A 24,276-nucleotide genomic window follows, 5' to 3' on the forward strand; every position below is an offset into this window, starting at 1 on the left:
AATTGTTGTTATAGCGGCAACAGAAATACATCATCTGTGAAAATTTCAACTGTCTAGCTATCACGGTTCGTGAGATACAGCCTGGTGACAGACAGACGGACGGACGGACGGACAGCGGAGTTTTAGTAATAGGGTCCCGTTTTACCCTTTGGGTACGGAACCCTAAAAAAGCAATTTTTAATTAGGTACCATGACAATTAGTAACAAAGTAAATAAATTGAAGTCTGTCGATGAAACACTTAAAAATCATAATGAGGTGGGTACCATAAATGTTTTAGCATTGTTTTTAATATTACCTAACTAATTATAAATGATTATTTTCTGCTACTTTGTTAACAAATAACACTTGCGCCATGTAGTAGATTAAAAATTTGAACATAAGTGATTTTGTACTAGTGTTGTTTAAGAAAGACTCGAGTCTTTTGAGTCCTCTGCTTTAAGACTCGACTGTATTTTTCAGACTCATACCTATTATGTAATTAAGTCGAAATTCGAGTTCTTTTAACTTGTTAGAGACCCTTGACTTGAGTCCTCTTCAGAGAACTTTCATATTACTCGTTCATTAATTAAATTATTCAACCACTTCAAGACAAGTAGGACTGATTTGGTTTGAAAATATACCACAAATGAGATTTCTATGTTCCAAACCATCTCCAGCCAAACTTCACGGCTTTATAACTTAACATGACATTATAACTTAACATTTCATCCCAAACATTCATTTTTATCTATATATTCATTTCATATACAGTTAGATAAACGCACGAACACTTTTTAGCACAACACTACGAGTCTCGCACTCTGAAACCGGTTACACTCATAAACACCACTGGCCATATAAGGCTAGCATTTCACTCCCAACCGGTCACTAGAGCTCTCGCGTTCTCAATTTAAAATTATATACTTTTTAGATTGTCTATTCCAAATTCTTTTTTTTTTTTTTTTCAAAATGTTTCGGATACTGAGATGTTCGTTGATTTTTTTGATAGCGGTCAGCATGGTCAATTTTAGGGTGTTCACGAGAGCCATGTCGACGGTGTCCAAGTCGTTCAGCGCCCAGGGCGTCGTCTCCGATGTCATCCCGGTGGCTCCAGCGGCTCTTGCTGCCGTAAGTACTCATTTTTTTTTTTCAAATTATATATAGGACATAGGTATACATAATTATATATAAACAGTCTGATATACCTACTGATGTGCCGTCGGAAAATTCCCAAAATTTCTACGTGGAAAAATCTCGAAAATCGACATATTTTTGTATCGATATTCGGTAGAAATTTGGAATTTCGTTCCTTTTTCTGCTTACAAAGGGTGGAAAATTGCCCCCAAGGCAGCAATAAAACATGGGAGGCTTCCTGGCCACAGGTAATTGTTTTTTTACTAATAATAATAATGCAAAACTAGGAGTTACTAGTACCAACTAGGAAACAAATCAAATTATTTTATGAAATATTTTATTAATTTGTTCTTTTAAGTAGTCACACTACTATGTATAAATTATAAACTCAAATAGATATCATACACAAAAGAAAAAGTCCACCGGTGGCCGAGGCGGGAATCGAACATGCGTCTTCAGCTTACATATGTAGTGCATAATTGTTTACCATCGCATTTTCTCGGAAACGTTCGTATTTGTCATGCTACTTCAGTCGACCTCAGTACTTTTTGTACCGAGATTAACTGAAATAGCAAGACACAGTTTCCGTGAAAATACGATGGAAAATAATTAAGCACTACATCTGTACGTGGCTAACGTCCTGACCACTAGACAACCCGGCCACGGAGGTACCCGTCCAAAACTCTCTGGTGTATGCTATCTTTGAAAGGCTATTAGGCGCCTTTGACCAACTCTAAGGGCGAGCAGAGCGTCCTTGCACCTCCTATACCTATATTATTTTATTGGGAGCCTATAATATCCCACTGCTGGGCAAAGTTCTCCCCCACTTTTTCCAGCCTTCCCGATCCTGTGCAGTCTCTGGCCATTCCTTTAAAAAGGTGTCTAACTCGTCTCGCCATCGCCGACGTGGACTGCCAAATTGCCAAACTGCGTTATAAGGTTAAGATCAAGTTGAAGCAGTTTTTAAACTGGATGTTTTAAGGGGTCTACTCACCCTGCAACAAATCGTATGCGATTTGGCCGGCTAAGTAGGTTCAACGAATTCAATTGATCGATTAAATGTCGCAATGTTTCACAAATCGCATGAGATTTGATGCAAGGTAAGTAAATATAGAGGTTTCTTTTCAACTTTTTTCTTAAGCCGAGATAGCAAATGCTAATGATTCGCTAATGATTGTTTTCTAACCAGTCACAGTTACAACTTTTAAGCGAAAACACTTTGGTAGTAAAAGATGTGAGATATAAAATACATAATTGTTAATATTGTTATATCATGTCGTAAACGACTTCACACTTATAGTTATTAAAATCTTAAATAGTTTTTTACGACCCGTTTATTATCCATAATTAAAACTATTAATAATGTATATTAATAATAAAGCTATAGCGACCTCACGTACCCGAGTACTCCTGGGGAGTTCTGTTACCCGCAAGGAGGGTGGGTGGGACAGGATTCTCTGCCTCTGGCTTGCCTTAGCCGGCCGGCCAGAGTGGAGTCGTTAGAGCTATAAGCTCCAGGGGTGGAAGTGAAATATGCATAAGACGCGAGTTGGCACAGTGGCTGTTAACAGCCACTGGGTAGAAAGCGGCGCACACCTCTCGACACCCCTGAGCCGCTCACACCGGTGTTGCCCTTGAGCCATCCTAGATGTCGCTTTTTGTGGGGGCCCATCTTGTGAGGGCGAGTCACCGTCTGCCGGAAATAAAATTGCATACCGTTTTATTAGGCAGGCGTCCGGTTTTTTTACCCCATAGCTCAGTACTTAGTCCATCGCTTTCACCCAATAACCTAGTTCATTTTAGATTCCATCAACTCTCAATAGCCCTTACACCCTGGCGGGTGCTGCCTCTGCGTGCGTCCCATGACACGGGCAAGGGCAGCATCCGCTCGGTGTACCCCTTACATTTCATTAAAGTGTCAAAAGGGCCTCTACGTGTTGGCTTCGGCTCCGCGCATGCCTCCCAAAGGTCCGGAACACCATTGTTCCGTGATGGGAAAGACATACAAGCTATAGTACCTATTCAATAAGCAATTAATTATTAAGCGACTAGTTTGTAGCCATACGATTAAATAAATTAAAAATAAAAACAATTAAAAATCTGAAGTTCAAAAAATTCGATTCGTAAATTGGGAACGATCACAAAAATTTAAACTAAGTTTTCGCTATGTAAATTTTCCGTATTGAATGTGTATACGTTTCTTGATTAAAGTATTATTGATGTTTCAGTACAATAACATTTTGTATAAATTAAAACTTAACATCCGTATCGTGCGTTGTTATCATTTAGAATCAAATCAGTTTACACATACGCATATTAACTTGTATAAACAGTCGTGTATTAAATGCACACTGCGTCGCGTCGCTGCAATCGTAAAAGACCGCTTGTGGTTGCAGGTACAGTAATAATTACGAATGACGTTGCAATAACTATCAGTATTCACCATCAGCGGTAGATTTAGGGCCAGTATTAGCCTCATGTATGACTTTAAAAAAAAATTAAATTGCGAAGAAAAAACTAAATTTTAAGCGAAATAATTATTAAACACGGGACATTTCAAACAATCGTCCGCCAAAAAAGCTATAACTGCCTAGGGAATACAATATAGGCCTTTGTCCTTCAGTACACGGTGACACCTGCATGAAATAAGATTTTTTTCGGGCAAGTGTGATGAAAAAGAGTGTTACTGTTAGTACCAGTGTAATAGCTGTTATCTATTCGTCAATTTACGGCATTTCCATCGCACCTCGTTATAAAGAATGACAAGCCAATTGTGGTGATTATTTACGTATCCTGTAAGTACACCAATCAAAATAAATGACATGTTTTTGGTGTATAATGAACATCGTTTGCTATTGTAGTTTTAACCTATTTATATTACGAATGTCGTTTGTTGAGTCTGATAGGCTATGATTCTTTGATTATTTAAACTTGGTTAATAATTATAATAACACGGATAAAGATGGAATACATAGACTACATTTAGCGGCTGCACACATTGAAAAATGGTGTATCTAGAATACTTCGGTTAGGTACAACATCTAAAGTATTTTTTGTTTTGCATTTATTATATTATATATTACCTATAATTATGCAATAAATGATTATCTTATCTTATCTTATTACAAGAAAATCTTACACAAATCGACATAGTCCCACAAGTCGAAATGGATGTATGTACCTATAAATATGTACAGTCAGCTGCAGAGATATGTGACCCCCCTGAATCGAAAACTTTAACTCGCCGCTCGGCAGGCCGAGACTCAGTATTCCAATCGATTCTTACAAAAATTGTATTTCTCCGATGCTATTCAACGTCCGCTAGTGGGAATCGATCCTTGGACCTCAGCGATATGTCTGGCCTTACTATGCCATACTTTAGACCGGCCCTGATTCCACTGGGCTACGGGAGCGCTTGCTTAAGGATGTGAAAATTTGAACCAGTAGCAGGCGGCGCCATAGACGCAAATGATTCCAACTATTATTATATATGCGTCCCTGTTTAGCAAGCTTGTGTTACAATATAGTATTGTCTTGGTTTATCAATATTTTCCTGCCCTCATATTATTTTCGAAGGCGACTAACAACGACTTTAAGTAATTATATTTAAGGTTGAAGATCTGGAGTAATTCAGTTTCGTGATTTCGTGTAGAAAAATACAATTTGAGGGCAAGTAATAATTTACGATCCAAGTGATTCCTACCGTGTGTCAAAGCAATTACATTTAGTGACCTTTGTCTTTGAATTCTTAATCAATTAATTTAATAGCCCACGCCCGATTCTAATTTCGAACAACAATATGGTGCGATTAACAGTTTTTCTTAAATCCAAAATCGTAAATCTCTGGGAAGATAACAAAAGTATCAAGGAAATAGCACGAAAGTTGAATATTACGGTAAGTAACTATTGTGACTAATGATTTTTTTTTCTGTTTGTCAATGTAGCATATTGTATTACCTAATAAGATAAACCAACAGATATATTGTGTGTGGGTATATAATAAAAAGAGTTTTTTGAATTGGGGCTGTTTAGAGAAATCCCAAACAAATAAAACACATCGGGAGTATTTTTTGTGAAAGTAAGTTAGTCGTAGCTAAAAATTCGGTTTACTATATAATTGTGTTTTAACTTTATTTTAAAGAATTGTCCCATCTTCTGTATCTTATGAACCGCAACATTATAGTTAAAATCTTCGCAGAGTATTTTTCTGTTACATAAGATAATATTAATACCTATAAAATTTTAAAGGGGTCCATGTGATGTTTTATTGCATATTTAGGACGGTTTTACATGCAGTTATTTTAAACATGTAAACAACAAACTTGTAAAATTGTATAGTTACAATATATGCAAGATAGACTCAACAAATTTCAATCAAAACGGTATAAAATATATACACTAAATATTTCTCTCATATTTTTTTTATAATGAAACGTTCTCCTCTTACACATCATTAGAAACATACTATAGATTGTTTTATACGTATTTTTATTTGCAGAGAGACACGGTTCGTAGGTGGGTAAGACGTTACCAAAAACAGGGAGACGTAGAATGTGAGAAACCAGGCCCTCGTCCTTCGGCTTACACTGAACAATCTGAGCGGCATCGTAATATAGTGCAAATTCATACTGATGCTCCGTTTACCAGCACTCGCTCCACTGCGGAAACTTTTGAAGTGTCACTTAGCACGGTTAGAAGACACCTTCATGCTGCTAACATACACCATTTTAAACCAGCCAAAAAGATAAAGTTAACAGAAGCTCATCGAAACGAACGTGTAGGGTTCGCACAAAAATACGAAAATTTCGATTGGGAGAATGAAATCGTAATTTTTACGGACGAAAAATGTTTTAAGTCCGACAAAGATGGCCGAAAAATATTGTAGCGGAGAAGCGGGGAGAGATTTAACCCCAAAAATGTGCTAGACCTTAGAACAAGCGGAAGAATAACGTTAGGTAAAATATATACTTTTTTATGTTATGGGTATGAGAATAGATATTTATAGGTATAAGTAAATGATATTTATCACAAAAAATATTTTCAGCGTATTACGGATGGATGTCTTCCATGGGCCCTGGTGAGCTTGTAGAAGTAGGAGGACGAATGAACGGTGAGCGATACCTTGAGGTATTGCGTGGCGTAATGATGCCATCAGTTCGCGTCGCCTACCCTGAGGGCCAAATTTATTTAGTGCAAGAAAATAGTGCCGTGCATCGTTCGCGTATAGTTCAAGACTGGTTGTCTTCTCAGGCGGACATTACAGTCTTCGATTGGCCTTCTAAAAGTCCTGACCTGAACCCAATTGAGAACTTGTGGGGTCAAATGGTGCTTAACTGGGACCCTACCCAAGTCAGATCCAAAAAAAACCTAGACGACGAAGTTCACAGGACCTGGGAATTGTTGAGGAACTCGAACACTTGTTCAAACATGGTGGCGAGCATGAAAAGCCGACTCAAACAAGTCGAAGAAAGTGATGGATACCCTCTTCGCTATTGATTAATGAAAAAAATATACCTACTGTGTTTCCATTTGTGTTCTGGGTCTTTCTCCACTATTGGCGAAATAATTGTGTTAGGCAAGTTAAAGCAAATTAATAAGACATGTTAAAATTATATAAGGTCGAAAATAGGTCGACATATTTCGACTTTAATGACGTGGTAACTCTATGTAAGTATTCAAATAAATTAAAATAACTAAACTTATTAGAAAGTAATCACATTTTTTTTAAATACCTACAGTTAACTTTATGGATGAGTCAGATTGTTCAAATATTAACTCATTATTTTTTCCCTAGCTAACAGGCCTCGATAATAGTCTTCTAAACAAAAAAAAGAGACCCACGGTTTCAAAAACAGTTCCCTGTAATTTAAAATAACATAAGCACAATCGTATCGTCACATTTTAGACAGTAATATAATTTAGCAACTACGGTTGCAAACAGTTTTTTTTTTTATAAAATACATATTTTAATTTATCGGCAATTTAAAATTAACTAAACAGGGACTGTATCGAATCCGGCCCATTTAGTGGAGAAAGCCCTTGTATTATAATTGTTTTAAAGTGCCGACGGTTACAGGAGATGAATATTGTTATCTTTGATAACATGTGGTTTCTCGCTGTAACGTCAAAGTTCGTTTAGATTATTTCAATCAGAAAGAAAAGTAACGTTGTGGTATATTGTCATATAATATGGTCCAATCTAAAATTGATTCTAATTTACGTCTACAAGTTTTCCTTTTGTCAACAAGATTGTAACTGAAAGTATTTTTTTTATACTGTACTGAAGTTATCGGATTTGTTTATATATAATAATTATTATGCGTTTTTTGCAAGACTCAACACATATTTACATAGGTGTAAGAAAACATGACATTGGTATTTAAGGTGCAACCACACATTGCTTAAATACGGAACCCTAAAAACGGTGACGGTCCGGAAATTCAGATGTATGAAAATCAATATACGCGTGCCGTTCGCGTCATGTCTTTTCCATACTTTTGCATGCGATCAAAAATGTGTGTGGTCGCACCTTTAGAAAGTAAACGACCAACGTGCCAACTGACAATCAATACATTATAAACAAAATTACTTTGGTAAACCACCACGTTACTTATTTAACACACCAAAAAAAATGTTGAGACATTGTTACTTTGAAGATTAAAAAGCTGAAGGTATTTACTTCTTAATTTTACATAATTCAAATTGCTTTAAAACCCCTTCAGACGTTGGCTTATCTACATATGTATTGTATAAGATATACAGTATAACAATAACACTTTTACACTGTTATTTCAAGCTTGTTTTTTGTGATGTAATAATCTGCTAGCTGGCCAGATCATATTAATAAAATAAAACTATCTCAAAATTCTAATTCACAGGAAACCAATTTACTATTGTAGATCATGCCATTGACGAAGACATGCGCCTTGGTTCCTATTATCATGTTATTAACGGTTAAATTTGACAAATCTGCGCGTCTTCGTGGATGTAGCGATCTATACCCGCGTGATACCCGCACTATTGATTTTGTAAACAATATTTTTATAAATTAATAAAAAATGATCATCATCTATAGATTTTTTATTTACATATATAAGACATATATTTTTTTAATTATGTTATAATATAACATAATATTATGCATAAAAAAAATAAAACATCAAATAAAAAATAAACATCAAAATTCCCCAGGCCAAGGTTCGAACTACTAACCTTACGATTCATAGTCAATGCTGCTAACCGTTAAGCCACACGGCCGTTTGCTTTTCTGATGAAATTATTGTTCTAGGTATGACTGGCAGGAGGGATTTTGTAAATTTCTTTCTCATACTTACTTTTATCGTCATCTTTTTTTTGTATAGTTGTCATACAAAGTTTTTAAATGTTTGTTTAAATTATACAATTCAGTTAATATTTACTTATTATTTTTATCTAAACAGTTTTATATTTTAAATGTGATTTGGTTGTTTTCTTTTTATAAATGTCAGGAATGTTCAAATATTTCAAAATTTCTAGTGTTTATTATTTTATTGTTAATCCTATGTAAATTGTAATGCGATGTGTTGGACCTATGTTGTCTTAAATAAACGGATTTATTATTATTATTAATAAAAAAAAAGTATGGTCTTTATGAGATTTGAACCAGGAACCGTAGAAATGCCTTATTCTTGGGGGGGTCACATAACTCTGAAGCTGACTGTACATAAAGATTTTTTTTATTTCTGTTATCTCCGATTTGTTTACCTGAATGTGGGCGGTCGATCGTCCAACATTACCCTAACCTGTAATTTCCGAATGTGCTGTTACCAGTGGCAGATATGCTCTAAGGCCCAGCAGGCCCACAGGCCTAGGGCGGCCATCTGTTATTGACGGCAGATACTTACTACAGGGCCTGGGGCTTATGGTGGCCAAGACTGCAAATACATGGCTTTTACAGGAATTTGAACCATATAAGTAGAATGAAAAATTGATTTTTAAACGCGCTCGTTCTGTTCACTCGTGAAGGATTTAGCTAGACGCGCTGCATAAAGGAAACAATGCCTTTTGTTTTCAAATTACTTACGGTTTGAGCCGACAAAATCACCACAGAAAATTTCAACTCCTCAAGGTTTTGCTTATGATGGGTCTTGTATTAACTTTCTAGACCGTAATTTGTTTATTATTTCAATAAAAAAATTAAAAAAATACATATATATGATTGTTCCAGGTGAAATACCCCAGCGGAGCGGTCGTGAGCGAAGGCAATGTGCTCACTCCCACGCAAGTCAAGGACATCCCGCAAATCAGCTGGAATGCCAGCCCGGACAAATACTACACCGTCGCCATGACTGGTGAGTAGAAATTCACGCTCTAAATATCGACATAAGCATAAGCAAATTGTAAACGGCGTATAGTTAATGTCATTCACGATGACGCGCAGCTTTGTCAAATCTAACCTTTAATCACATGACAATTCGACTCAAGGTACAAGGCAAGGTCTTCGTGGATGACACGATCTATAGATGCATAAAGGTGGACGCTTATAGCAATATTTTTTCCCATACTTGTCACGAATGTCTCAACCACTTGTCGATCTCGTTTGGACCGGCGCCGGCGCTTGTTTCTACCGGTGTCGCTAACGCTAACAAGTACCTAACAAGCCAATTACGGTGCAGCCAATTTGGCAATTTCCGAAGGGATGGACTGTGATTGGATAATAGGGTTAATAGTTACACTAAACTGCTGATTTAGTTATGAATAACTTGAGTAAGGTTACGAATGTTGCGATGTTTGTAAAATGCCTAACCCGGACATAAAACAGGTTTCGTCTTAAATAGCAATGACAGTTTCTTTTTTTTCTAAACTAACTCATTTATAATTATAAACCTAGGTGGAGTACACTTTGACTTCTGGGTTTTAATCTGGGGCAGTTGACTGTTTATCCAAATGGTTATATTTTTAAACACGGTCGTTTTCAGCACGGATCAAAATGGCCACCTAACATTCAACGAAATGGTCTCCGAGGAATCGTCGTTTTTGTCTTACTTTATCTAAATTTAAGTTAATTATTGAATGTCGAATATGAAACAATGGTCAGGAGACAACTGATTATCAAAGTGAGAAGTCAAATTACGACGTGACTTCACTGGGAGGAAATGGGGTAATGGAAATCAACAGTAGCAAATAATAGTACATTTCGATGCTAGTGCGGAAGGTATGTCATTACTTCACGAGTACCGAGATATCTTGGCACGAGCCGCAGGCGAGTGGCAAGACTCGGGACGAGTGAAGAATGACATTTCCGCACGTGTATCGAACGACATTTTTTAATACAGTTGCGAAAAAATAAGTAAAATATTGTTAATCGTACACTAAACCAAAGTGGTAACAGTGACAGCTCGCTTAGACGTCGTCTTTAAGTATATTATATCTATGGGCGTTTGGCAGCTATTCCGTCCCATTCAGACAACTTATTAAGAACGGAATTTTCAATATTCAATATTAAAAAATAAACGTGTTATAATGATGAAGAGGTAAGTATTAAAATATGAAATATGTATATTTTTCACATTCTTACATTAACAGTAGGTTTTTCTGCTGATTACGACGTTTAAAGGAAACTAATATTAACACTCATCAATAAGTAGTCGTGAATTGGAACAAGTATAAATTTAAAAAAATTGGAAAAGTAAAAAGCACTAGTTCGAGATAACCAACTTTCCGCACGCTAAACAGCTACGTAAAGTAGCACTTTTTGAGCAACTGTATTAAAAAATATATTTTCATTATGCTGCCATTAATTCTACCTCATCATCGTCCCAGCCTACACTCGTCTGCTAAAGTCGCAAACCTCCTAACTCTAGGAGTTAAGCGGTTTGCGACTTTAGGTATAATTGGCTAAGGTAGCAAATCCCTAATTTAATTTAATTGGATTTACGAGGTTTGCGACTTTAGTCGACGCCATGTTCTACTTCTGTATTAGTTAATATATTCTTATTGAAAGTTAAATTAATTTATTTATTTATTTATTTAAACTTTATTGCACAAAGTATATACAAAAATGTACAAATGGCGGACTTAATGCCAAATGGCATTCTCTACCAGTCAACCATAGGGCCAAACAGACATCTACAATTGGTGCAGAGAGAGAAATATACCTATTCAGTGAATATAAAAAAAGCAAACTATACATATAAACTACATAAATAAATAAAATATATATAAACTACTACATATCTATATTTATCTGCCAGACCCCGACGCGCCATCCCGTGCGGAGCCTAAGTTCCGCGAATGGCACCACTGGCTGGTCGGCAACGTGCCCGGCAACAACGTGGCCGCCGGCGAGACGCTGTCCGCGTACGTGGGCTCCGGGCCCCCGCAGGTACGGTCCCCGTCCCGAATGTATACACACCCCGACACCAGCATGGAGCCAAGTTCCGCGAGTGGCACCACTGGCTGGTCGGCAACGTGCCCGGCAACAACGTGGCCGCCGGCGAGACGCTGTCCGCGTACGTGGGCTCCGGACCCCCGCAGGTACGACACCCGTCCCAAATGTATACAGTTATACACACCCCGACACCAGCATGGAGCCAAGTTCCGCGAGTGGCACCACTGGCTGGTCGGCAACGTGCCCGGCAACAACGTGGCCGCCGGCGAGACGCTGTCCGCGTACGTGGGCTCCGGACCCCCGCAGGTACGACACCCGTCCCAAATGTATACAGTTATACACACCCCGACACCAACATGGAGCCAAGTTCCGCGAGTGGCACCACTGGCTGGTCGGCAACGTGCCCGGCAACAACGTGGCCGCCGGCGAGACGCTGTCCGCGTACGTGGGCTCCGGACCCCCGCAGGTACGACACCCGTCCCAAATGTATACAGTTATACACACCCCGACACCAACATGGAGCCAAGTTCCGCGAGTGGCACCACTGGCTGGTCGGCAACGTGCCCGGCAACAACGTGGCCGCCGGCGAGACGCTGTCCGCGTACGTGGGCTCCGGACCCCCGCAGGTACGACACCCGTCCCAAATGTATACAGTTATACACACCCCGACACCAACATGGAGCCAAGTTCCGCGAGTGGCACCACTGGCTGGTCGGCAACGTGCCCGGCAACAACGTGGCCGCCGGCGAGACGCTGTCCGCGTACGTGGGCTCCGGACCCCCGCAGGTACGACACCCGTCCCAAATGTATACAGTTATACACACCCCGACGCCAACATGGAGCCAAGTTCCGCGAGTGGCACCACTGGCTGGTCGGCAACGTGCCCGGCAACAACGTGGCCGCCGGCGAGACGCTGTCCGCGTACGTGGGCTCCGGACCCCCGCAGGTACGACACCCGTCCCAAATGTATACAGTTATACACACCCCGACACCAACATGGAGCCAAGTTCCGCGAGTGGCACCACTGGCTGGTCGGCAACGTGCCCGGCAACAACGTGGCCGCCGGCGAGACGCTGTCCGCGTACGTGGGCTCCGGACCCCCGCAGGTACGACACCCGTCCCAAATGTATACAGTTATACACACCCCGACACCAACATGGAGCCAAGTTCCGCGAGTGGCACCACTGGCTGGTCGGCAACGTGCCCGGCAACAACGTGGCCGCCGGCGAGACGCTGTCCGCGTACGTGGGCTCCGGGCCCCCGCAGGTACGGTCCCCGTCCCGAATGTATACACACCCCGACACCAACATGGAGCCAAGTTCCGCGAATGGCACCACTGGCTGGTCGGCAACGTGCCCTAAGCTGTACATAATAAGTAAATTTAAAAAGAAAGTAAATGTTTTCCGGCCAATCATTGTCCGTGGAAATATAGTTTTAAAAAGTTTAATTATATGTAATAGGTCTTTGTTTCATATTTGTCTATTGCAAAACTTATCTAGTGACCTATGTACATTATCCACAGCTTTGCCCTTTCGTTTGACTTTTGCGTTTGTCTACTTAGCTACTTAACCTCTGAAGTGTCCCGCCTTTTAAAGCTACATCTAAAAATTCAAATGTTGTTGTCCCATAAATATTCCTAATTGACTACTGGTAACTATCCGCAGGGCACCGGCCTTCACCGCTACGTGTTCCTGGTGTACCAGCAGCCCGGCAAACTCAACTTCGACGAGCCCAGGCTACCTAACACGTAAGCAATTTTTAGGGTTCCGTACCTGAAGGGTAAAAACGGGACCCTATTACTAAGACTGCTGTCCGTCTGTCTGTCACACATGAACCGCGATAGCTAAGCAGTTAAAATTTTCACAGATGATGTATTTCTGTTACCGCTATATCAACAAATACTGGAAAACAGAATAAAATAAATATTTAAGTGGGGCTCCCATACAACAAACGTGATTTTTTGCCGGTTTTTGCGTAATGGTACGGAACCATTCGTGCGCGAGTGTGACTCGCACTTGGCCGGTTTTTTATACACATCAACATCAGGGAGCTAAATAAAGCAAATACTATTTATAGCTGTCCACATTTCGTAGGTACATTATAACATTACATTACATTTGTCTTGTCAGTTGACTTAGCATTACTGTTTCTTATACGGTCAGCATTAAACAGATATTGACCAAAGTGGCCAAATACGAGTATGAAACACATCCTTATTTCTATGGTAACAAAGGTGTGTTATAATGTGTTTTGCAGTATGTTGAGAAATCTACAATTTTTCATTCAGATCCGGTGACAACCGCGGAGGGTTCTCCATCCACAAGTTCGCGACCAAGTACGGTCTGGGCGCCCCCATAGCCGGTAACTTCTACCAGGCCGAGTGGGACGACTACGTGCCGATCCTGTACAAGCAGCTCGGCGCCTAAGGACCAGGCTTGGATCTTAACATCTGTAACTTAAGCTTAACACGTTTTTGGGTAGTGGAATGTCTCGAAAGTAATATTATATCTTTTCAGTGGTTTGAATTTTGACCACTACACTAATATTTGGATATCTATAGTTCTGAATTCCGATTTGGATTTTCTGGAATCTGGAATTTCTGTGACCCATATTCATGACTGAATTTATTTAGAATAGACATTCGATACGGGATTTCAGATGTATGCAACTATGTACCATTTTTTTTTTATTCTTCACCGACCCCTATGGGCATTTTCATTTTAACTTATACTTTAATGCGCGACTTACGTTGTTTTTAAGTCACGTCTAAACGTGATTCCTGATAAAATGTTTAACATTGACCGTCAGTTTTGTGACGATTGCTAACGGGCGGTAACGGTACACAGTCAAGTAAAAACGCCCCTATGAGACTTAGTTAACCGAGCGAAGCGAGGCCTACTATGATCTAAGTTGGCCTGATATTTTAACAAGTATGATTATACAAACATGTTAGCAGAGCTCCATACTCGAAAAACAATTTTCGCAAATAATCAGTATTACTATCCACAAACGTGTTAATAGCGAGACTTTAGGCGTATAGAACTTAAGATTTTTATTACTGTAGTCTTACGAATAAGATTAAAAACAATAATTCGCGTCCAAGTCTATGGACTGAAATCGTAAATAATTGGCATAATAATGTATTTCTAAAGTTAAACTTTAAAAGTAAAAGAATCGGCTGGAACGAATGTTTCCTGTTTTTGTGAAGATCCAAAATAGTTTTTAAGCATTTCAAGACATTTATTTGCGCATTTATCTCCATACATAACACTTGTAACCTGTCCTACTTTTAAAACACGATTCAATGTTAGTGTTCTCATTGGGACATCATCACTGTGGCGTGGATATGTAAATCCATGTTGGTTTATCCTAGATACAAGAGCTTTTTAATCACAACGTATGCGTAATCCTGTTCTGGGGGAATGGCAATAAATAATTAACACAGAATATTGTTTTATTTTACTCATGAATCACATTCCTTAAAGCTTAGGTAAGTATACATACTTTGCAACAGATTGCATGTGATTTTAGATTATTATTATTTATTTTGCTGATTAAGCTAAGGAACAACTAATCTACACTCTCGATCAAATAAGTAAGGACTGCCTATCCTGTGCCATACCTATTCGTGTTTTGTAAGTACGATAAATATTTTTTTACATACATAGGTACCCTTATATATACCTAACGTAGAGGCCCTTCTACAGTGCCCGCACTTATCCCAGTAACCTCTCCAAACGTCAGCGATGATCGCATGCGATTTGCAATACAGTGCGACATTTGTAATATGTTAACGTAAACACCTCAATAAAGACTCCGCTGTCCGTCTGTCCGTCCGTCTATCTGTCACCAGGTCTTATGAACCATGATAGCTAGGCAGTTGAAATTTTCACAGATGATGTAACAACAAATACTAAAAACAATAAAACTAAATATTTAAGTGGGGCTCCCATAAAACAATCGTGATTTTATTGCCGTTTTTTGCGTAGGTACCTAATGGTACGGAACCCTTCGTGCGCGAGTCCGACTCGCACTTGGCCGGTTTTTATTCTGTTGCATCTGTGCCGTACGTGCGGTCGCGCTGCGTTGTCGACGCTGGGATGAAAATATGGCACTGCGTCTTCGAGCACACGCTTTGCTACAGGTAGCTAAAAGTACATCCGTTCCACACCAATTTTGGTGGCTAGCCATAAGCCGCGCGTGGCGCTGCCACCTAGCCGCCATATCTGTCCTGATCGTAACAGACGCGTTTTGTTAGAGAGTGAGTCTTCTGTACCTAGTACTATTATTTATGGCAAAGCGACAAAATCGCGGAGTGAGCCACGCCTGGTAAGGTACGAAAAAAATGCAACCATTTTCGAGCATGCTTGAGAAATAGCACTTCTACAAATTAGTACCTGGGAAACGGCAATTCGTGGATGGTGCAATAGAAAATAATAATTGTGCAATATAAGCTGTATGAACCAAGTATGAACACGCTGTTTTTTAACACACCTGAGGTGAAGGAAAACCCGAGATTATTTTGTGCTGCAGATAGAAATAAAATAATATTTTACCGTCTTGAAAGACACGATTCATTCTGAATCTTATCAGATACATTGTTATACGAACATGATACTATTTTATTGCACAACTGAAATAAAAGTTGCACGAAATTTAAAACAGTAGAGTTGTACCTACAATCACCATGTCCCATTTATGTGTGCGGGTATATAAATATGAGTTCGTGAATTTGATCCATCCATCGAGCGTGGACTTGTAGCACAAAGTTAAACACAGGCACGGGTCTTTTAAATTCTGAAAATGTCAATGTTACGGCATTGTCCATAAAGGCGGGATTCCACCAGTGTGCGGCACAAGCATTTTTGAACTGAATATGCATGTGCTGCACAGTGCCGCACACTGGTGGAATCCCGCCTTAAGAGCGCTATTACATTTCGGCGTTGAGCGAGTTTAGGTATTTTACGCGCTGCGGCAGGCCGTGCGAGCTCAGTATGCCGATCCCTTCTACCACACTCGCACTACAATGATGGATTAAACATTCTTGATCCTTCGCGCAGCAACGAAACGGCTAACAAGCCGTACTGTTTGAGTTAGCTACTATCGTGATGCAGTTGGAAAATCGCCGCTTTGTCAGTGCGACGTCTTCAGTTCCGTCCCCAGACATATATGTGTTATTTATATATGTATAATCATCTCCAGCAGCACTTAATCGATTAATACGTAACATTTAATTCAAAACGTTCATTTAATTTAAGTATCAAATTTAAATAGGTAGGTACCGTTAGATTAAAACACAAACACTTTTTAGCACAACACTACATCTTGCACGCTCTGTACCTAACCCGCTAAAACTCAAATAAACAATTAGAACATATACCTAATATAAAACTGTATACAATTAGCATTTCACTCACAGTGAGTATTATATTCGTTGCTCCCAACCGGTAATTTGAGCTCTCGCGTTCTCAATAAAAAAAAAAAAAAAATTGGCTATTCCAATTTTTTTTATTTGGAATATGTTTCGGATACTGAGATGTTTGTTGATTTGTTCGATAGCGGTCAGCATAGTCAATATTAGGGTGTTCACGACGGCCAAGTCGACGGTGGCCATGTCGTTCAGCGCTTTCGGCGTCGTCCCCGATGTCATCCCGGTGGCTCCAAAGGCTTTTGCTACCGTAACTTATTTTTTTTTAAATTTATAACTCAGTAGGGACACTATGAAAATTAAAGATAGTTTAACTTCACTGTTATACATTAGTAGGTATGCTACCAGTGCATGAAATAATAAGCTTTCGAACTCGTTAACCATACTTGTGCCTACTATATTTTAGTACTAAATGGTGAAAATAACTAATCAATTTTGGGACATCCCAATTTTATTGGAGCTATCTCTGGAATGAAATTCCTAACATTAGTTCAACGTAGAGAAGACCGGCGTATATATATAATACTAGCTGTGCCCGCGGCTCCGCCCGCGTGTAATTCGGTCTGTGTCAGTAAGCGGCTAATTTCTAATCCTAATTTCTCTCCCTCTCCCCTGGAGGCGGAACTTGAAGTAAAGTTGACATATGGAGAACTGAAGTCCAGATAAAATATTTTACAATTAGGTACCACTGAATAAAACTACACTCCAAAATCAATAGTTTTATTCGCCCTTATTCAAATTTTACACGTGATTTAAACTTAGAATATAACCAAACGGAGTGGTCATTAACAGGCGTTCCCCTCTGTCGAAAATAGGCGGCCAATGGTCAACCGACGTTTATCTGGCATGGCTATGTTTACGTTACGTGGGTACACATTTAATGTGCCTCTCCCCCGCAAAAAACGCCAGACTATTTTGTACCGAAAATTATAGACATGGCGTCTCCGTTGGTTATATTCTCTAAGGATTTAAACGACAGAGTAGTAGGTCTATATCGGACGATACAGTAAGGTATACGCGCGTGAGCGAAAGCGAAGCGGCCTGCCTGGCTAGAGCGCCACTTACCGTGGTCTTCTTCAGACTCCTGAGGAAGACCACGTGCCCCTTGTAACCTCAATGCGTTGCGAAACTTTCGCGAATGATTCGATTTTTTTCGGGAAGGCATGGTAATGCTAATGCGTATAAAATGCGAGTCCCAAATCGTTTGACTCCGCAAACGACCAGTTGGCCGGATTAAGATATTTTGATGCCCTAAGTATTTCTAGACCATGGTGCCCCCTCTCCCTAGGGTCATCAAGTTTACATTGAATTTTTTTGGTAAATTGAGTGACGTTCATTGCTGCATTTCAGCTGAGAATGGAAATCAGTCACATCATTTTATCACGAAAATTTACAGTGCCGCAGCAGTAACGTTGCAATAGAGTACCTAATGCTGCCGCAGTCACCACCCGAATGTCACCTTTATCATAAACATCTTAGAATGTAATTGAAAACGCGAGCGAAGCGAGCGTGAAATTTTTTCGATATAAAAACGCAATTTGATAGACAGTTGTACATTTTTACTTTTAGTATGGAAATCAGTCACATCATTATATCACGAAAATTTAATGTCACCTTTATCATATGGTAAAAAGTAATTGAAAACGCGAGCGAAGCGAGCGCGAAAATTTTTCGATATAAAAAAACGCAATTTGATAGACAGTTGTACATTTTTACTTTTAGTACAGAAATCAGTCACATCATTTTATTACGAAAATTTACAGTGCCGCAGCAGTAACGTTGCAACAGAGTACCTAATGCTGCTGCAGTCGCCACCCGAATGTCACCTTTATCATATCTTAGAAAGTTATTGAAAACGCGAGCGAAGCGAGCGCGACAATTTTTCGATATAAAAAAACGCAATTCGATAGACAGTTGTACATTTTTACTTTTAGTACGGAAATCAGTCACATCATTATATCACGAAAATTGAATGTCACCTTTATGATATGTTAGAAAGCTATTGAAAACGCGAGCGAAGCGAGCGCGAAAATTTTTCGATATAAAAAAACGCAATTTGATAGACAGTTGTACATTTTTACTTTTAGTACAGAAATCAGTCACATCATTTTATTACGAAAATTTACAGTGCCGCAGCAGTAACGTTGCAACAGAGTACCTAATGCTGCTGCAGTCGCCACCCGAATGTCACCTTTATCATATCTTAGAAAGTTATTGAAAACGCGAGCGAAGCGAGCGCGACAATTTTTCGATATAAAAAAACGCAATTCGATAGACAGTTGTACATTTTTACTTTTAGTACGGAAATCAGTCACATCATTATATCACGAAAATTGAATGTCACCTTTATGATATGTTAGAAAGCTATTGAAAACGCGAGCGAAGCGAGCGCGAAAATTTTTCGATATAAAAAACGCATTATGATAGACAGTTGTACATTTTTACTTTTAGTATGGAAATCAGTCACATCATTTTATCACGAAAATTGACAGTGCCGCAGCAGTAACGTTGCAACAGAGTACCTAATGCTGCTGCAGTCGCCACCCGAATGTCACCTTTATCATATCTTAGTTAATTATTGAAAACGCGAGCGAAGCGAGCGCGAAAATTTTTCGATATAAAAAAACGCAATTTGATAGACAGTTGTAAATTTTTACTTTTAGTGTGGAAATCAGTCACATCATTTTATCACGAAAATTGACAGTGCTGCAGCAGTAACGTTGCAACAGAGTACCTAATGCTGCTCCAGTCGCTACCCAAATATCACCTTTATCATAAACAACTCAGAATGTTATTGAAAACGCGAGCGAAGCGAGCGCGAAAAATTTTCGATAATTTTTGGTGCCCCCTAGGCATGGTGCCCTAGGCAAGTGCATGGTATAATAATATACTCCGCCTGGTACTCCATTCCCGTCTTTTCTAGGTCACCTAACTGACACAAGCCTACGTCATCATGCGACAGCGCTATATGATAATATGCGATAGCGCTATATATAGCAGCCATGTTGTTGTGACGTAGGCCTGTGTCACTCTGGGAATAGAAGACCATGTTTTATTAGACTATGGGCAAGTGCTTATTTTGCTTAAAAGGGTTAATCCGGCACTGCAAATGACAGAGGTCAATGTTTTTTTTTTCAAAGTACCCACCTTCGTGGCCATTATTAAGTGCTTAAGGAGGCGATACGTATGAATATGGATGCGATATAATTACGATTAGGTATAATTTATGACGGAGAAAATAAATAATTTTATGCAATTATACGCGTGTTTATTTTACCACTACGTAACTATGGTAAACTCATTTTTTATTCGTTACCTACTTAATGTTTACTCAGTTCCCCAAAAGATGGCACTGTGCAATGAGGGGCAATTAATATACTGTCGTTTAATTTTGTTGTATTATTAAATCAACACAATTATTCAATGAAATTTGAATATAGTTTGCCCCTCCGTCCTAAGTAGCGCCATACGATTCAGGGGCAAACTTAAGTCAATCGAGTGTTATGGCTACCCCCCCCTTTTAGGGGTTGAATTTTTATAGCCTATAACCTGGCCGGAGATTTTCTCGACAGATTAGTAAAGTTTTCATCAAAATCCGTTCAGCCGTTTTCACGTGATGCGCGTTCAAATAAACAGACAAACAGATAAACAGATAAACAGACAAACAGACAAAAATTCTAAAAACTGTTAGAACGTGTTCTGTTATCAATTCTAAGTATCCCAGCCAACTTTTTTTCAAATATCTTCCATGTACAGACTTTCGACCCTCTTCAGCTTTATTATATGTATAGATATTACCTATAACATTTTTGGTTGGGAAGACCGTCCTATCGTATGTGTACAAGCTCAAGAGTTAGAAGCGACGAAAAGAGCTTGTAGAATCGATCTTATCTGTTAGACGGTCTAACCCACATTGACCTAAATGATTGTTTCAGGTAAAGTATCCTAGCGGAGCGGTCGTATGTGAAGGCAATGTGCTCTCTCCCATTAAAGTCCAGAACATCCCGCAAGTCAGCTGGAAAGCCAGCCCCGACAAATACTACACCGTCGCCATGACTGGTAAGTCTTGAGTTTGAAAGCAACCATCGGTCTTGTTCAAGCTCTAAATAATGTTCTTATGAAAAATCCATAGACCATGCGGGGCTTCTGGCAAGGTCGCAGCCAGAATCAGGGGCATGGTTCCACTCGTCGCCTTCGTACCTATTACCTTACTCGATGGCAACTCGTTGCGCGTGGCCGTTGCTCTCCGCCTGGGATGCGACGTTTGCTAGCTACATTTAATCATCTGCGGTTCCATGGTAGGTGCTGTCGGTCACTACGGACTGATGACCACACACCGATGTACATACGCTAAACGATATAGGTACTATCCAGAAGGCCCTTAGGTCGCGGCAGGTGTCTCATCGGTGCTTGAGCCACCAAGTCGCACCGATGGTAAACGGCCTGATGGCCTGACTTTAGTACCATGGGTTAGGGGACTGTGCTTCGTATGGGACGCTACGTGCATCAACACCTTCCGGGCGGCAACCGAAACTCAAGCGGATTTAAAGCGGCAAAAATATGCTCCTCTCTGCCCTTGCTACATAGTCCTCCGTTTCTCATTAGAAACGGTGGGATACTGGGGCGCCGACGCGAACCACTTCTCATGCGAGTTAGGACGTCGACTCAGACAGAAGGGGGATGGCCCCAGTTTCGAGTCGTTCCTGGTGCAAAGGCTATTTATAGTAATCATGGGCACCTTTGAGCGGTTTGTTTTTATAAATTTATTTTTTATTAAGTTTTAGTTGTAATTTAATTTGTAATTGAATAATAAATACTTTCATTCTCAATAAATTTTATCTTTTCCAGACCCCGACGTGCCCTCCCGCAAGGTGCCTAAGCTCGGCGAAATAAAGCACTGGCTGGTCGGCAACGTGCCAGGCGACAAGGTGGCCGCTGGCGAAACGCTGGCCCCATACATCGGCCCCACGCCTCCGCCGGTCCGGTGTTTACGGTAACCGTCCCAAATTTTGCAGTACCAGTCCCGAAATTTATGGTACCAATGCCGAATTTGATGGATACCCCTTTTTAGGTGTTGGTACTGATATTGGTCATGTCCCGAAATTTATCATCAAAGCGCACCGCAAGCACTATGATCACAGAATATTGTCTATGGCACCATTAAAAAAACTCATTATAGTCTATGGTAGGTACATAGACAATGTATGTAGGTTCCGGGCCCCCGCAGGTACCTGTCTTGAATGTATCCAGACCCCGACGCCCTCCGCATGGAACCGAAGTTCCACGAATGGTAGCACTTGCTGGTCGGCAACGTGGCCGCCGGCGAGACGCTGTCCGCGTTCGTGGCCTCTGGGCCCCCGCAGGTAGGGTTACCAGATACAAATTTAGAATTTCCTGACAAAATTCCTGATTTCCGAAGCCGTTAGCGATGGCCCTAAAACAGCAATTGTTTTATTTTGGTGAGTTATTAGTTAAGTTTAGTCCGATTAAACAAGACGTTTTACCTACATTATTTTTAATCACAGAGGAGAGGATACTTCTTATTATATTGTTATCTTTGCAAATGCAAATATAAGACATGATTCCAATTTCTAAAACATCTATATATGTATGCTTGAGTAAAGATTTCTTAATTAATAATTACGAAGTTATTGATAAGTTGAGTGGATCTCATTTATTATTTTTTTTTACAATATTTTTGGATTAATTTAAGTAAATAAAAAGGCACTTTATAAAAAAGTCTATCAATTCAAAAAATTCCTGACATTTTCGTGTTCCGTCCCCATTCCTGACAAAAGGCCAAAATTCCTGACATGTCAGGAAAATTCCTGTCATCTGGTAACCCTACCCGCAGGTAAATATACCCGAATGTATCCAGAACCGGATGCCCTCCCGCTTGGAGCCCAAGCTCCGCGAATGCACCACTGGCTGGTCAGCAACGTGCCCGGGAATAATGTTGCCGCTGAAGAGACACTATCCTACGTGATGGGTTCGGGCCCCGCAAGGTAGGGTACCTGTCCCGACTTTTATGGAACGTCCAAAAGTAGCTGAAAATCGAAATGTATCATTAAAGCCCACATGGGCTGAAATTGTCATATTAAGAAATTGGGACCATTATGTTCATGGAATATTTATAATTATAAACTCTCGGGTCATCAAGCCCGGCATGCGTGGAGATATAGATCCAACACGTAGAGAGACCGTTTGGAGACCTATGATGTCATGTAAAACGCCTGCTGGAACCCATTCATGTAATATGGTAACTATCCACAGGGTACCGGCCGTCACCGCTACGTGATCCTAGTGTACCAACAACTTGGAAAGCTAAACTTCGATGAGTCCAGACTCATGTAAGCATCTAAAACAATTATTCTTAAAAAGTTAGGTATACCTAGAACTTTTCATCACACTTGCTCGAAAAAGATCTTATTTCATACCAGGCGTATTTACTGAAGGACAAATGCCTATCTATATTGTTCCCGCGGGAGTAACAGACTGTGCTAAAAAAAGTTATAACTCCCTTCTCAATCAACAATTAGCTATTTTTTTTTCAGATTCGCTGTCAAACGCATACGGTTTTCCATTCACAAGTTCGCGATCAAATACGGCCTGGTACCCCCATTGCTGGCAACTTCTACCAGTCCGAGATCTCACTCGGGTTAGGAAAAGTGCCCCTCCTTAACAGGCTGCTGGGCCATTAAGAAGTTTGGATCTTAACATTCTGTAACTTAACATGCTTAACTTTTTTATTAATATACTTACATGCTTAACACGTTGTCGACTTAGTGGTCACCAGCGGGCTCAGCACGGTTCCATTTTTATCGACTATCACTATGCGCGTCCCTTTCGCACTTACATACTTGTTAGAACGTGACAGGCATGGTGACAAGGGATAAAAACGCGACCGTGCTAAGCCGCCTGGTCACCACAGACATATTTCAGTTCAGATATGGATGTCAATAGTCTAGGAAATTATTCAGATATATTCAATTGACAGGTTACCGTGTTCATAAAAATTGTTTACATTATTAGAAATTACGCATCTAAGTTATACAGATGTAGTGCATAATGTGTTTTCCATCGTATGTACTTTCTCGGAAACTTTCGTATTTATCATGCTACTTCAGTCAACCACAGTACTTTTTGTACGAGACTGACTGAAATAGCAACGTTCGTACGTTTCCGTGAAATTACGATGGAAAATAATTATGCACCACAACTGTACCATACCATATACCATACCATAATATTGGTACTTGCGTTTATTACTTTTATTAGCAATAATGTAACAAGATATAGTTGGTCAAGCAGATCTTGTCAGTAGAAAAAGGCGGCAAATTTGAAAAATGTAGGCGTGAAGGGATA

General features: G+C 39.9%; 2 protein-coding genes and 1 long non-coding RNA gene across 3 annotated transcripts in view; 2 read left to right on the forward strand and 1 right to left on the reverse strand.

The window, feature by feature from the left end:
- Window positions 1–24,276, reverse strand: part of LOC134800123 (uncharacterized) — a 202,404-nt gene that overhangs the window by 113,023 nt on the left and 65,105 nt on the right. The gene's annotated exons all lie outside the window — the stretch shown is intronic.
- LOC134800117 (protein D2-like) lies at window positions 866–14,930 on the forward strand. The gene is made up of 5 exons (XM_063772590.1): window positions 866–1,108; window positions 9,321–9,444; window positions 11,347–11,477; window positions 13,148–13,230; window positions 13,771–14,930. Exons 1-5 carry the CDS (start codon window positions 950–952, stop codon window positions 13,907–13,909), a joined length of 636 nt encoding a protein of 211 aa, XP_063628660.1. The 5' UTR covers window positions 866–949; the 3' UTR covers window positions 13,910–14,930.
- Window positions 16,992–23,265, forward strand: LOC134800336 (phosphatidylethanolamine-binding protein homolog F40A3.3-like). The gene is made up of 4 exons (XM_063772836.1): window positions 16,992–17,161; window positions 20,847–20,970; window positions 21,760–21,890; window positions 23,185–23,265. Exons 1-4 carry the CDS (start codon window positions 17,003–17,005, stop codon window positions 23,263–23,265), a joined length of 495 nt encoding a protein of 164 aa, XP_063628906.1. The 5' UTR covers window positions 16,992–17,002.

This window comes from Cydia splendana, chromosome 19 (genome assembly GCF_910591565.1).
Source record: "Cydia splendana chromosome 19, ilCydSple1.2, whole genome shotgun sequence".
NCBI lineage: Eukaryota > Metazoa > Arthropoda > Insecta > Lepidoptera > Tortricidae > Cydia > Cydia splendana.